We start from the raw sequence: 15,797 nt of genomic DNA on the forward strand, positions 1-15,797 counted from the left end.
CTCCCAGACATCTTCGGCACAGGTCTTGCCGATGGGTCCAGAAAAATGTCGATCCCGGGTCCTGCCGTCCAAGTTCAGCAGCAGAAGGAGGAGGTTCACCTCGTTACCACGCAGCTCGCAAATAAACGAGTGTACGCGTGACTCGGTGGCCAGCTTAAACAGCCGGAACACGTTGCCTATCATTTCGGTGTTGACGAGCGTTTCATCGTAGCCGAGCTCATTGATGAGACCGTCGCACGACCACGTGTTTTGCAGCGGCATTCGTCTAGCTCCGCGTGGCTCATGTAGATCCTGCCTTCACGGCCATCGGAGCAGATGGTCAAACCTGGCTCGTGGATTGCTTCAAAATTTTACCGAGCCGTCTCCTTTCTCGCTCTGTCTTTTACGCAGCAGATTTTCTTAGGATATACGATATTTGAATTCAAGTAGCCAGACCGTCTCTGCTGTCTTGTTGAAAGGCGTTGATGATAGCAGCAACGGCCTGGTTCGTCACCGTGGTTTTCAACTGCCAGAGCGGTGTTAGTCAGATCGTTGACGTTATAGTCTACAATGACAGTGGTATCGACCGGAAAGAACACTCGGCGTCGCCGCCACCTTCTACCATGCACGGAACAATGTAAGAATCCATGCTCTCGGCTGACTTGCCAGCGCTGAGGCCACTTGATCCCGGAGCAGGCTCGGGGTCAGCACTAGTAGCCAGCGCTGGCTCAGCAGGCGGCGCGGGCTCAGCAATCGGCGGGGAAGGCGACTCAGGTTCAGCAGCAGACACCGCCTCACTGGCGGCCGAGCCACGACGCCCCTGGAGTTGCCTGGCCAACCTCCGCATCTTGCGAGCCTCCCTAGTCACAATGGTATCCCGGTTCATATGATCCAAGGTTAACCTTCCGGTGCATGCAGTGGTCCTTTATGGCAACCTCCTCCTGATACACTGCGCAGGCAACTGGGCATGGAAACCTGCACTGGGGCTTGCACTTGCATTTCGCGACATCAAGAAGCTTGTTGAATTTTGCGGTGGCGGCGTTGCTGTGCCATTCTCTTTGATTTCTTGCTGATTCGATTTCTTGCTCTGTTGGGATGATCTAAATCCCTCTCGATCAATTTTGTCACGTATTTCAGATCATGAACCGGGATCGCTTCGTTGGTCCACAGTACCCGATTTCTACCGTCGCGGTCTTGAAGATGGTATTGGTAAGATTCCTCTTCGATTCGCTCAGCCACCTGATGTGGCTCAAGACTTTCCCTTAGTCGGCAACTGGTGATAGTACAGTAGAGTCGGGTAGCCTATCACACAATGTTTTGTGCGCGACCGTACAGCCCTCGGTATGCTTATGCAAGTAATTGTTCGAAAGAATGGTTTCAGTACCAACAAAACTAAACTAATAAACCCCTATATCCCACGCCAAAAAAAACATAAATTGCAAATCAACGTCACAAATATGCGTTGGCAATAACAAATTTGAACCTAACATGGTCTGCTGGAGCATTCTCATAACTGCACAGCTTTGGGTTTAAACAAAAATTTATGTTTTTTTTCTAAAAGGTCAGCTTAAAAGCTGTTTGGTAATGCTTTGCTGGTGCTCTTCATATCTATTCCATACTTAGTCCTCCAAGTACCAGAAGTGTGGAAACTGGCAGCTTTGAGGCTTGTTCGAGGATGATCCCAGGCGTAAACTAGGTGGCGCTAGTATCGAATACAGTTTTCTTGGCCTATCAAAGAAAAACTGTTCTCGCCTCACAAATATCAACATTGCTACGGCGCGACAGGCCTAAAAGTTAATCATTAATCCGTGTGCCAAGGAAAAACTTTGTCTCAGCTGATTCCAAGAGATACACCCCTCGATGGCACACCCTACTCTGCAGCGCTCGAGCCTGCCAGCGGTGCTGCCGTCTGCCAGACCGCGCCCGGGTCAGCCTCAGACGTCCGCCGTCGCCACGGTCACATGAGTCGCGTGCCGTCCATCGGCCTGATTCTGATCTTCAAAAGCACGACGTGCGTGTTGATGCCGAAGGACCGTTTCCCGATCTGGACCCTGGCGATCGTGAGCGGCGGCGTCAAGGCCGTCCTCAACCCGCTGGTGCTCGTCGTCTTCAGCTGGGACTTCTGGCAGGCGTTCCGGCACACCTGCGCCAGGGCCGTGGGAAGCCTGACATCCCGGCATTAGGCCGTCGGCCGCTGGATTGTCCTGACATTCAGACACTAGGCCAACGGCAGTTCAATTATCCTGACATCATGACACTAGGCCAACGGCCGCTTAACCATGCCACCGGCCGCTGGATTGTCCTGACATCCCGACACTAGGCCACCAGCCGCTGAAATGCCCTGACGTCCCGACACTAGGCCACCGGCCGCTGGAGTATCCTGACATCCCGACAGCAAGCCACCGACGTCTGGATTGTTCTGACATCCCGGCACTAGCCCTACGGCAGCTGGATTATCCTGACACCCCGGCACTAGGCCACTAGCCCCTGGATTGCTCTGACATCACGACACTAGGCCAACGGCCGCTGGATTGCCCTGACATCCCGACACTAGGCCACCGGTCCCGGCGACAGTTTCGTCGGCTTTAAATAATGAGATGCGTTGTTTGCTGAGTCGCAAGCCATAGGTTTCCTCGCTCAAATATCTCTGGTTGCTTTGTTTTGCAGATCTTGTGCGCCGGTAATCGTACTGTTTTAGCAGCGGTGGAACACATGTACATCCAAGGCTGCTCCATAGGGTAGGCTTACCAGACCAATGGAAAACGCCAACTTGTGACTGGCTACCTGCAGCACCGGAACTATTTTCAAGGTAATATGACTTGGTGATTGGATGTCGATTTCATCTTACTAGCTGTAAACGGAGTTTGGTTAAGTGTTCACCGTAACAATTAGCAGCTATTTTGTCAACGGGAAACAAAAATCGTATTATAGATGACGCAAGCAAGCCAGCAATGACTTCCATGCAGTGGCAGCCAAAGTTGAATTCAGGTGTACGATGTAGCGCAACACTAACAAAGAAATTGTAAATGCAAAAGAGGAAACGCTTTAGCCAGTTTGTTTGTATTGAACGGGAACTTTCGGATAATCGCTACCAAACATAACGCAGACATTGGTGGTTATTTATCTTTCAATATGGGCCACAGCGGGTGGGAAGATGAGCGGCCGTTGTGCGCCTGGAGTGGTGGGTCATTTGAATCAGCTGGTGTCATCGTGGTGTCTGGATGCATAAGTGAGTGAATGAACAACATATACAGCTAGCGAGAGGCTGGAAGATTGTGGTTTGCCGTCACAATGTACTAATGGATTGAATGCTCCCCGCGTGAGGATGTAAAGCATGGAATGCCCGTGAAGATTGAATGCTCCACGCGTGAGGATGTGGAGGATGGAATGCACGGGAAGATTGAATGCTCCACGCGTGAGGATGTGGAAGATGGAATGCCCGTGAAGATTGAATGCTCCACGCGTGAGGATGTAAAGCATGGAATGCCCGTGAAGATTGAATGCTCCACGCGTGAGGATGTGGAGGATGGAATGCACGGGAAGATTGAATGCTCCACGCGTGAGGATGTGGAGGATGGAATGCACGGGAAGATTGAATGCTCCACACGTGAAAAACACATCAAAGCCAGATTAGAAACGCTTCAATAACCACATGCACAGATAGACTATAAGCACCAACAGCATAAAAGAGTCAAAATTGTGACCACAGATAAACGGGGCATATGTCAGTACGGAAATGCGTCTAGAGCATAGACAGGCGTGGGGTAGGTCAATGAAACAAGCAAAGGTCCACATCTGGCCCATGGCGTAGACAAATGATGTCAAAAACTATACAAAGGTACTTCGTGAACGTCAATTGATGGGCACGAGTCTTCTTACTAGCTGGACTTGCAGATCCTCTCGCCCTTATAGGATGTGAGAAAAGTTTTGCGTTGGACGCTCGGTGGGAAGAAATAACACAATCTCTTTCCACTCCTTGATGACTTCCACCTATTGCTTTTTGAATTTACGATGAAACAACTGCCTGCTCTCCAACACAAAACAGCTCGTAAGTTCACTTATCTGTGTGAAGTTGACCTGCCCTGACACCGCCAGGTTTTCAGATAATCCAACACGCATGCGCGTGTTGACATCACCGCAATCGCCACATGCGCGGCGATGCGCTTGACCTCATACACGACAAACTCCTCGTGGCCCAGTTTGATTTTATAAAAGAGTATGCATGTTTTTCTCCGTATGGGCGTTGTTGTTCGCGCTGCGTCCCTCCGTGGCAACCGCTACAGTTACAGCTACGGTGGCAGCTACAGCGGTAGCCGTTATAGTGATAGCTACAGTGGCAGCCGCTACAGTGGCAACTACAGTGACAGCTGCAGCAGTGGCAGCTACAGTGACAGCCGCTACAGTGACAGCTACAGTGGCAGCCGCTACAATAATAGCTACAGTGGCAGCCGATACAGTGGCAGCTACAGAGGCAGCCGCCACAGTGGTAGCTCGGCTCCGGGCTCGGGCTCAGGCTCGGCTCCGGGGCTCAGGCTCGGCTCCGGGGCTCAGGCCAGAGCCGAGCTTCGAGTCGGTCTCTATAGCGGCAGGTCTCAGCTGCGTTGGGCGGCGGCGCTTCAATGCAACTACATTCACCGCTTCCGCTCTCAGCCGTCTGATACAACTGGACATTGATTTAGCATTGGGCTGATCACTGCATTCAGGGCAGAGGCGGGGGCGGGCGATGGTTCAAAACAAGGAGTCAAAGGGCATTAGCGCAGCTATGAAATGAATGTCGCAGTGGAGAATGTAGACCCGAGAAGTTAATGGAACAGATCCGGCGGGTGAATGTTGACAAATGTTCTATGTGGGCTATTAATACCCATGCTAAATCCCACATCAAACAAGCCGGCCCCTTGATGCATATATGAAATACTAACTCTGCCGTGGTACTTAGCATAACAAGTTCTGATTAGATCAATTTATTGATACATCCTATATCAACACGCGTTCGGGTGGGGGTCAATTTGACTCCTCAAGGTTTTCCGGAATGGTTTCCGGACGGCGCGGCGTAGCTGTGCCAAATTTTGCATAACCATATACCATTGTATAGCGGATTGTTTGGCATCAAAAATTTAGATGTCTCTTGTAAGGTCGCTTACTTACGGCAGGCCAAAGTCAGACCACAGATTCAGCGAAATCAGTTTCAAGGGAATCGTTTAATCTGTTGCAACAACGGAGTGTTGGACAAAGCCATACATCTCTGAAACAAATTTTTAAGCAACACAACACAAAATAAACAAATTTCATTGACCTAGAGTCAGGTGTGAAGGTTACGCCAAGGTCAACGCCAATTTGATTTATTGCTCTTGGACTTGCTGTATGAGGTTGTTTCTGGTGCTCACTTCGAATTTGTTGATAACAGAAACCGTATGTTACATCTTTCCTGAATTTCTTAAAGGTCAGAGAAGGTAACTGGCCTGAATTGACCCAGGTCAACACTTTCTTTTTAAGAACATACTGCCAAGCGTCTTTGTCGCTTATTCAATTGCAAAACCCAAGTCAGCCTTGCATGATATTGGTCACCATGACCTTCGAAATGTCAAACAAGGTAACTGACCATAAATGAGCATGTGAACTTTTGCTTAGAACATGTATCTAGGTTTTAGTGACACTTAACACACACCCGGGTGGCCGGGTAGATACCCTTCGCTCGGGTGAGGGGGTCAATTTCCCCCCCCCCCTTAGATCTCGGAAACCAAGAGAGCTAGAGACACAAAATTTACAGGGTGTACGGAACTATACGCAAACTCACTTAGATCAAAGTTTTAGGTTCCTCAGTCATGATCTTTGGGTCAAATAAGGTTAAAGAAGGTCAAATTCCAGGTTGGTTTCCTAAGTGCCCCCATAACCTAGATAACTGCTTTTAAGCAAAAGGTCACATGCTCAGTTAAGGTCAGTGACCTTGTTTGACCCTTTGAAGGTCATGGTGACCGAAATCATGCAAGACTGCTCTGGGTTTTGCATTTGAATAAGCGACAAAGATTATGCTGGGCAGTATGCTCCTTAAAAAGGATGCTGACCTGGGTCACTTCAGGTCAGTGACCCATTTTGACCTCTATGAAGTCCATGGAAGATGTATAATGCAGTTCCTGCTATAAACAAATTCCAAATGAGCACCAGAAGCTGTTCCATGCAGCAAGCCCCAGAGCAATAAAGCAGCCTGGTTTTGACCTAGGTCTGACCCTTATACTTAGCCTTAAGTCAACTTAATTTACTCATACAATATTGTGTTGCCTAAGAAAACATCTCAGGGACGTATGGTTTCGTTTAACACTCCACTGTTGCATAGATTAAATGATTCCCTAGAAAATGACTTTGCTGAAACCATAGCCTGACCTTGACCTGCCATAGGTCAGCGATCTTACAAGGTGCATCTAAATTTGTTATGCCAAACGATCCGACATTTAATTGTCTACGGCTAAGCAAAATTTGGCGCGGCTGCTCCGCGCCGTTCGGAAACCATTCAGGAAAAATCTGCGGGTGGGGATCATTCTGACCCCCACCCGAGCGCGTGTAAAGAGGCCAGCCTGGAGTATAGCCTTGTTTGACCTTATTTGACCCGAAAGCCATGACCTAGGAACATCTAACTTTGATCTAAGTGAGATCATGTACAGGTCAAGACACCCTGTGAATTTGATGTCCCTAGCTCTCTTCGTTCCGGAGATGTCAGCGGGGTCAAGTTGCCCCTACCCAAGCAAAGGGTATCCAACCGGGCACCCGGGCGGCATTCAACGCGTTTCACATCACGGCGGCTACATCGACAGGCAAAGCACAAGGCCACCATTCAGGTTTGATTTACACGATGAAATCAAACGTAATTTGACGTAAATCCATAGGTAACGACACAAAGGCAACCGCAAACCCACAAATGAATTTCACTTCATCACAACGTGTAATAAATGCCATCCATTCCTGATAATCAGCAAGCCCTTACAATGCGTGGCCTGTGCTTGGCTGGTTCACACACCGGCCACGTGAATCGAAAGGCACCGCACACAGCAGTTGCTCAATCGACGTGATATCATGTTATGGTAAAGATGCTAGTGAAAGCTGTTGAATCTTAAGTATCTAACAATCATTGCGTATCATATGTAAGCAAATAACTGAAGAAGTCTAAAACGAGCGGTGCCGAGTGAGGCAGCCTCACACTCAGTGGGTGATGGCCGGAGTAGGGCAGGGCAGTACCGACGGCAAACGGGGCGTGTACAAACATTATTCCCCTCGGAGGTCTAACTCAAGCCCCAACATCCGCCCGCCAGGCCGTCGGTACCGCAGCGCCCGTGCTCGGCCTCGCCCTGCACCGACCAGCGGTGAGGCGGCGACGTCCAGGACCGCGCGCAGGCACACGGCCAGCACCTGAAATATTGAGACGCAGCGAGGACATTGATCGGTATGGGGATACCCACAGTGCCTCTGCCGCAGCCGCCCGTCCGGGGCGAAACAGACTGAGCATGTCTCTGTCCCAGCCGTCTGTCCGGGGCGAGACAGACTGAGCATGCCTCTGCCCCAGCCGTTTATCCGGAGCGGGACGAACGAGACCCCTGCCCAATGGGCAAGATTGCGGGAGCTGCCCGGGCAGAGGCCGCCTCCAGCCGCCGGCCACCAGCCGCCGTCTGGTGTTCCGGCTCTAATTGGACCACGTGCCGGGCAAGGGCTGCTGGCGGCGGTGCCGAGCCGTGGGCGGAGCGCATTCGCCTCATGAAAGGCCGGGATTGGAGAGCTCAGACCGCACCGGGTCAGTGTATTGGGATCACAACTGAGACTGGACGGGGTCAGTGTAGCTGGATCCCAGCTGAGACTGGCCTGTGTCGGCGTAATGGGATCACAGCTGAGAGTGGACAGGGTTAGTGCAATGGGATTACAACCGACACTGGACGGGGCCAGTGTAATGGGATCACGGCTGACACTGGGCTGCGTCAGTAATGAGATCACAGCTGGAACTGGACGGAGTCAGTGTAATGGGATCATAGCCGACATTAGACGGGGTCAGCGTGATGGGATCACGGCTGACACGACTGGGTCATTGTAATGGGATCGCAACTGACACCGGACGGGGTCATTGTAATAGGACCACAGCCTGACATTGGACTCGGTCAGTGTGATGGATTACGGGGGCCGAATGGCCAACACAGAAGCTGTTTCCCAGGATCTATCGACAACAGCGGCGTAAGCCACCACGGCAGGAGCACCAGCGCAAATCCACAGCTGACGCGTTGCGAATTTCGCCCCCGCAATGGATCCTCACATCCACATAACAAACGCTTTGCTGCGTCGCGACACATTTCGAAGTGCACCACATCTTTCCGTTGATGTGGCGGAAGGAACCACCGTGTGCTGACCTCTCCGGATCGCAGGCAGCCGCCGCCGGCAGTCGTCAACACGGACGTATTTTCTTCGCCATCGCTCCCGTTGGGCCCACCCGTCACCGTCCCGCAGTCGTCCAATTACCGGCGACGCGGTTGTTCGCATCTGATAAGGGAAAAAGGCTTATGTTGCAGGGCACCGCTGATCGGATCAACACTGACAAAATAAGTATGAATTTGGTCCAAACAGTTTAATTGGATGGATTTCTGACATCGGTGCCTGCGATTAGCAGGGCGTGTTGCGTGAGCCCTGACCAGGCCATCCGATCGTGAAATCGAAATTCAATAGCATAATTTTAGGGGAAAGGTTTGACCATCGCCCTGATACGCCGCTATTCATAGCGCGGACAGACAGGGGGATCGATGCGCTCCACTTGCCGTTCCCAAATCAGAGAAAGAGCCTCACCGAAAAAGCAAGTGGGTTAGTCCCAACAAGGCCTTACGTTTGCTAATAACTTTTATGTGACTTGGTCAATAATTATCCCCGCTAGGCCAAGTAAAATATAAAATGTTCCTGAACATCGAACAAGTTCAGCTTCGCATGCTTATATGCACAAAACCATGCCTGGCAGCGACGTTAGACCGGGAAAGCGTGTTCCTTGTTATCTTCTGAGTACAATGATGTGTGGTTTGATGTATTCTGAAGTTTATTATTTATGATATATTATTTGTAATTTATGATAGTCATGATATATGGTTCCATTATTATTATTATTTTTTATCATTATTATTGCGAAGTACATTATTATTATGTAGTATTGTTACTATACGACAAAAATACTACATCATTACGTCAATTACATTATTACATTATTACATGCGTGCAGCATTGCCGACCGAAGCGTGCGGTCCGCGATTCGCCGGCTGCTGCCCACCGACCGTGCCAGCTGTGGATCACCGTGCAGCGTACCCCCACCCAGTGGCATTCGCCTCATGCAAGGCCAGGATTGGAGAGTAACCCTGGATTGGCCAGCGTACCCCCTGTGCCAGTGGCATGCTTTTGGTGTCAACGCACGCGCAAATGGATGCCCATAGGCTATGGAAAATTTGGTCGTGATTGCAGCGTATGTCGGGAAGGTGTCCTCAACAAATCTCAGGGAGTCGCATTGCCCTCACATCAAGGCAAGGGTCAAAAGATCGGTGTCCTCCTGTGCTTTTATGCCGGCGGAGCGCTGTGTTTTGCCGGTTTCCAGCATCTTTGCAAGGTTGAAGGGGCGGGAAAGGTTACGCTGTGTTTACAGTGGGCCTATTCATTAAACCAACGTGATTCATCCAATCAATCGCATTATAAATCATACCTTGTAGCATGCTTTTTCATCATAAGTGTTCAGCTGGAGCTAAAGCTACTTACGTGACATAGAATGCTGGAACATAATGAAAAGAGAGCTTACAAATATTCAACATTTGATTACATGATTTGCACTACCAAAAGCTTTCAGCCTGGCAACTAGAGGTGCTAATAATGTGAGGTCTTTCAGATATGATCAAAGTAACTATCACATGTGCGTTTGTTTACACCAAGGTGCATGCAAAGATCAATGCAGCTTAAGTGACGAGCAACAAACAGACATGAACTTGCAATCCGTAAATATGTGGAAGGGATGGTTTCTATCCCATACGGAGAGGAGTACTCAGACTGTCACGCAGCACAGTATTGCTGCGCGGAACAGTCCTGATCCAGGGGCGTACCCTCGGCAGCTGATAGGCCAGAGAGGTGGAGTGGTTGACAGCTGACATATTCGTTCGACGGCGTGATGGTGAAGCTTGGACGGAATCGCCGTGACCTGAAGAGGATTCTGCACAGTCAGTTCTGTCCGGAACATGCGCATAACAGGCGAGTGTGTGGTAAGCATGCGTCACCATTTGGCCTTAGTTCGGCTACATGTCCGACGTGAAAACCAAGGAATCCGTCGCTGCATTCCATTTTTAAGGCCTTCGTTCTAACCTTTTAAGTTGGAAATGTATGGGGTCAGTACCCACGCTATTTGGTGCTTGTTTCGTGAACCGTGATACCACCACGCTCAACATCGTGAAACTCCGGGTAAGTAATAGAACATCACGGCGAAAGCTTGATGTGTCACAACACTTGACGCTGGCCGTGTTACACTCAGGGTAGAACCGTCTGACGTCATTTGACCTTTCCCGCAACCGCGGCTACCGGTTGCATTCCATGTCATCTAGACCCAAAAAATGAGCGCATAGAGCGAATTGGTCACAATGCTACTGAAGTACTACCAAGACCACGTAGTCAAAAGAAAACAATGCATTCTAAGATCTCAGTTTGGGGGCCCAGCCACTCTTTTCAAAATGAACTACGACAATGCTCAACATCAAAATGATTAACTTGATTTTGTTATGCTTTCTTGCTGTTTTTCTAAATATTTCATTTTGTTTTTCTGGTGTTGACATTTTTCCAAACGCTGAAGTTCGCCCACAAAGATAACATATATTTCCCTTCCTTCCTTTCGTCGTCCCGATAGCTCAGTTTTTGATGCGTCTCCATTCAGATTCATCTACTGATGATTGCAAGAAGGGGCGCTACCACAGGTTTTGAGCTTGGGGGAAGGGATTTTCCAGGCGCCTGCTGGACAAAATGGAATCTTTTCACCAGGGGGCCTCCTGCGCATTTCCATATTCAAGGGGCTGGAACACTGAGGGCTTGTCCCTTTTATCAAACTGTTTCATATATAAGATACGAGTAAATGGGTGCCGACGGCTAAGAGATTCCAGAATGGGGGCCTTTTAATTACACAGTAAAGTGTCTTGCTGACCTAAAACAGGGCCTCTTCTCTTAGAAACTAGCCTCCCGACGCAAAGAAGGGGCCTCTTAATCCAGAGCAGGATGTTTGCAATTCACGACGGGCCTCTTGATCTAACCAAGGAGTCTTGCTTGCCCGGAACAGGGCATCCTGATTCAAAACTGTGGCCATCCTCGGCTCGGCTCGGCTCGGCTCGGCTCGGCTCGGCTCGGCTCGGCTCGGCTCGGCTCGGCTCGGCTCGGCTCGGCTCGGCTCGCTCGGCTCGGCTCGGCTCGGCCTAACCTAACCTAAACCTAACCTAACCTAACCTAACCTAACCTAACCTAACCTAACCTAACCTAACCTAACCCTAACCTAACCTAACCTAACCTAACCTAACCTAACCTAACCTAACCTAACCTAACCTAACCTAACCTAACCTAACCTAACCTAACCTAACCTAACCTAACCTAACCTAACCTAACCTAACCTAACCTAACCTAACCTAACCTAACCTAACCTAACCTAACCTAACCTAACCTAACCTCCCCACCCTATATCCCCTTCAACCCAGCGTCCCATTGGCGTCCATGTTCCATGCCATATATAGGTGCCGTAAAGTGAGCTTTTATTTAGCCGCCATGATCTCATTTCGCTTTACATTCCCCACCCAACCCCCGTGCGACCCATCGTTCCGTTGGCGTCGAGGATCAAATTTCATGGATTCTTGTTACCCTGGCCGGTACATTTGTATGGTTCTTGATGCTGCTTGATGCGCAGTAATGTTGTGACCGCGCGCAGAAGTAGCGCGGGTGTCGCGGCTGCTGTATGTGCGCGGCGCTCGGGAGCTCGCCATCGTAATTGTACAAAATTCGAAGGTAAGAGCATGAATCTACCTGTTTTGTGATTATTTACGATATGTCCTGCCTTAAACACGACGAATGGTGTACAATGATTTTTCCTAACGTTAGGTAGGAAAGTACACCCTGACCTGTTGTACGACTAGTTACGATATGTTTTGCCTTAAAAACGACGATTGATGTACAATGCTCTTTTTTAACATTAGGCACCCTTGTATACCATCACCTGTAGCTAATCGTCAGTTTTAGGCAATAGCGTTGAAGAGTACTGCCGATCTAGTGTTGCTGTTTGTACATACCTGAGCTGTAGCAGAGGTCGTTGGAGCGACACATGCTAAGAATTCATCCAGGGCTTCCTGCTACTGGGAGGGATAGCGGCCTTGATATAAGGGGCCGGTCATCCCTGGTGTAGGCCTCTCACATTGCCGTTGCACCTCAGACTTAGCGCGCTGATCGGTGGACAGGCATGAAATAAAACGCTCTTAGGCGTCATCATCTTGCATATGAAACTAAATGAAGGTGCTGGAGGTGTTGAAAGATGTAGTTTGGATCTCTTGATACCAATTTTGTATGGGTTTTGCTCTAAATAATGGGGATCACGTCAGGGAACGCGAGCTCTGCACCGGCAATAGTTATGCCAAGATGATGAAGGTAAAAACAAAAGTGATGTTGTTTCGGGTGCTTGTAGAATCATGTTATCGGTAATTGTAAGCCCGCAAAGATGCAGTTTTGTAAAATGCATAGGGGTGAGGAATGGAAGGGGAAGGGGGAGGGTGCAGAAATAAAAATGGCTGGGCCTGCCTTCAAAATGCACTTAAAAGTTTTCTCCCAGATTTGACGCAATTTTTCGTAGCTGGCAGCAGAGGTGTGCCTCCTCAAAATCATTGTTTGGGGACCAGGCCCCCAAATCATAATAAATGAAAAACTGGACAAAAATGATGCCTAAAATGGGAAGCTGTATCTCTGGTTAGGAGGCCTGATCCTCCCCCCCCCCCCCCTGAATAGGATCTAAAACCTTAAGGCTGGCTATGTTAACTATGCCTTTATCTGATAAGTCTGTAAGGTTAGTCTCAACCGTCATTCAGTGTTTGATGGCCAGCAAATGAAACTACAGCACAAATGAACGTCCGAAACTAAAATCCTTGATGGTTGTGCCGCATTGCATTTAATTTGCATTTGCCTTCTGTGGTTTATTGCATTCAGAGGCATATTGCAACAGTTTCTGAAAGATATGACCCCCAAGTGACAATTCAGACGGTTGCCAATTTCGTCGGTGACAGAAAAGATACTTTTTCACCCCTGCTCGTGGGTACAGTGCTTCTTTTTACAAAGACGCTTGGTTGTCAGATAGTAACATGACACATTCTCGGCGCTGTCTTTAACGGCTTTACATGCGGCTTACAAACGGCTTTACATGCGGAGGCGTTGCACTTCGTTTAGTGAAGGAATTTTCCACATTTTAAAGTATTGAGACGAACATCAGCTATGATGAAACGAAATCGCTTTTCACTGTTGGTATGCTTTTTAGTGGAAAAGACTGCTCTAAAGAACAAAATTTCAATATTTATTACACTGCTCCTCGATACATCTTTGCTTGATTACGTCAGGGAGTGTTTGTGTGACGATGAGGTGCTGCCAAACTAGCCGTACGAAATCGCCACCCTAGCACGCGCTTGTACTTCAGTGGCCCGAGACGTGGCCGTGCCAGCGCTGGAAGTTTTTGCTGAGCCGCGTGTCGTGATGGGTTCTTGTTTGGCCCTTTCTCGTGATGTTCTTGCATATTTATCCTTGAACTTACGATGTTCGCTTGTATTCACGTCCTCAGTTATGGCACTATTTACTTGCCCAGCCTGCTCTACAATGACTGAGAGCCAACTGACGTTCATTATACCTGGAGGGCATGTTCGCGAACACCAGATCCGAACAGCTCGGTGATTATTTTCTCCTTGACCTTGAATTCCGCATGGCCTGTGGGGTGGAAGGATTTGAATGACGTTTCTATGGCGGCATGCGTGCCTGATTGACCAGAAATAGTCTGCGCGAAATATTTTGCACATCTTGGCGTGTGTGTAGCTCAGAAACTACAAGGTTTTAGGTCTAATAAAGGGCAGGGCTGTGATCTTCACCGGATGATCTTAAAATGACCATTTCATTTCAAAACTCCATACAGATGAGAAACATTCCCCTTTAACTTTATGTTAAATGTGTGCTTGAAGCAGAGTTTGAAGAATATTTAATTCCACTAATAGTACTTCTGATATGCGTTGTTTCTGCCTGCTTAGTCTGCTGGGCGGATTTGCCGACCATCCACAGTGTTGCGATATGCATAAAGCTCTGTACCTACAAGTATAAGCAGGCGTTTATACACGACTGCTGCGGTCGATATACTCCCCATTGACGTATTTGCGTGCATTGTGTATTTTACCGGCTCTGGGGAACATTGGTGATAGTTCAAAGACGAGACACCTACACCCCACCCGTGCAGCACACGTAATGAGCTGATGTGTTCTTATCGTGCGAAGCGTAGAGTGCAGTGAGGGAGGGTGGGTGACGAAGCCAGCAGTGCGTGACACAGCAGGTTTACCCCCCCCCCCCCCCCCCACATCGATAGCGAGACGGGAAGCCCTGGGGCTAAGAACGCCACACAACAGCCATGCTGCGGTGCGAATGTAGCACCTGAGTCAATGCCGCTGAGGCGCTATAGATTATATAACTTCCGCCCCACATGCAGTTCGCGCGGATATAAAACGATGTCCGTGGCTCAGCTTTGTCCATAGAATCTCTCAGCTGCGGACTAACGCCGCTCGCTCGCTCTCAGTCATGCTCTCGCTGCTGCTGCCGCTCTGCCTGCTGGTCCCAGCGCTGGGTCAGGACGCGCCGCTGGCCGTCGGCGTCTACTACGAGTCCCTCTGCCCGGACTGCAAGAACTTCGTCGTCGATCAGCTGAACGTGACCGTCAGCCGCGTGCCCGACCTGGTCAACGTCACCCTCGTGCCCTGGGGCAAGGCCAACGTCTCGAGCGACGACGGCAGCGTGCACTGCCAGCACGGCCCCGAGGAGTGCTGGGCCAACCGGCTGCATGGCTGTGTCGCCGCCGCCATCGACGACGCTTCTGTGCGCACGCGCGCCGTGGCCTGCCTGATGGCCGCACAGAAGACCCTGCGGGCTGACGGGCCGGCGTGCCTGCAGGAGGCGGGTCTGAGCTGGGATGACGGCGTGGCCTGCGCCGGCTCGGCGGCCTCCCGGCAGCAGGCGCTGGAGTTCCAGCAGCTGACGCACGCGCTGCAGCCGCCGCTGACCTTTGCGCCGACCATGACCCTGGACGGCAGCCAGGGCACCGCCGAGCAGCAGAAGCAGCTGCTGGACGACCTGCTGGGTGTCGTGTGCAGCACGTGGCAGCAGCGCACCGGGCAGACGCCCGCCGGCTGCCAGCAATAGGAGCACCGCAGGACGCTGAGCTCCCCATGCACGGAGTGCGTATGGCTGAGGTCACTTGAGGCCAGGGCATGTGACGTGGCACTGCATAACGTTTAGAGCAGGCACATCCGTTGTGTTTTTCAGGACCACCCATATTGGTCTTTGCCTTAAGCTACTGACATGGGATGTCGGCGCTGTACCATCAGGCTAAGGATGTGTGTTCAGCAGGCCCATGGCAGCGTTTATTTGCCTGTCTCTGATTACAGACCTGGGTGCCCCTTGGTACAAGGTGCATTCTGTTTGCGTGGGCTATTCAACGACGCTTCAACAGTGTGTTCTCTGAATGGTGGCGACGAAGCGCCAACACACTACGACAGCCACGTGGATCGAGCAAACTG

At 50.2% G+C, this 15,797-nt stretch overlaps 1 protein-coding gene across 1 annotated transcript; it reads left to right on the top strand.

Annotated features, from left to right (window-relative positions):
- Window positions 1–1,940: 1,940 nt before the first annotated feature.
- On the top strand, window positions 1,941–15,420 carry LOC119111563 (gamma-interferon-inducible lysosomal thiol reductase-like). Its single transcript, XM_037235374.1, has 3 exons — window positions 1,941–2,135; window positions 14,854–15,174; window positions 15,271–15,420. Exons 1-3 carry the CDS (start codon window positions 1,941–1,943, stop codon window positions 15,418–15,420), a joined length of 666 nt encoding a protein of 221 aa, XP_037091269.1.
- Window positions 15,421–15,797: the final 377 nt, after the last annotated feature.

This window comes from Pollicipes pollicipes, unplaced genomic scaffold (genome assembly GCF_011947565.3).
Source record: "Pollicipes pollicipes isolate AB1234 unplaced genomic scaffold, Ppol_2.1 Scaffold_7261;HRSCAF=8764_pilon_pilon_pilon, whole genome shotgun sequence".
In the NCBI taxonomy this organism is placed as follows: domain Eukaryota; kingdom Metazoa; phylum Arthropoda; class Thecostraca; order Pollicipedomorpha; family Pollicipedidae; genus Pollicipes; species Pollicipes pollicipes.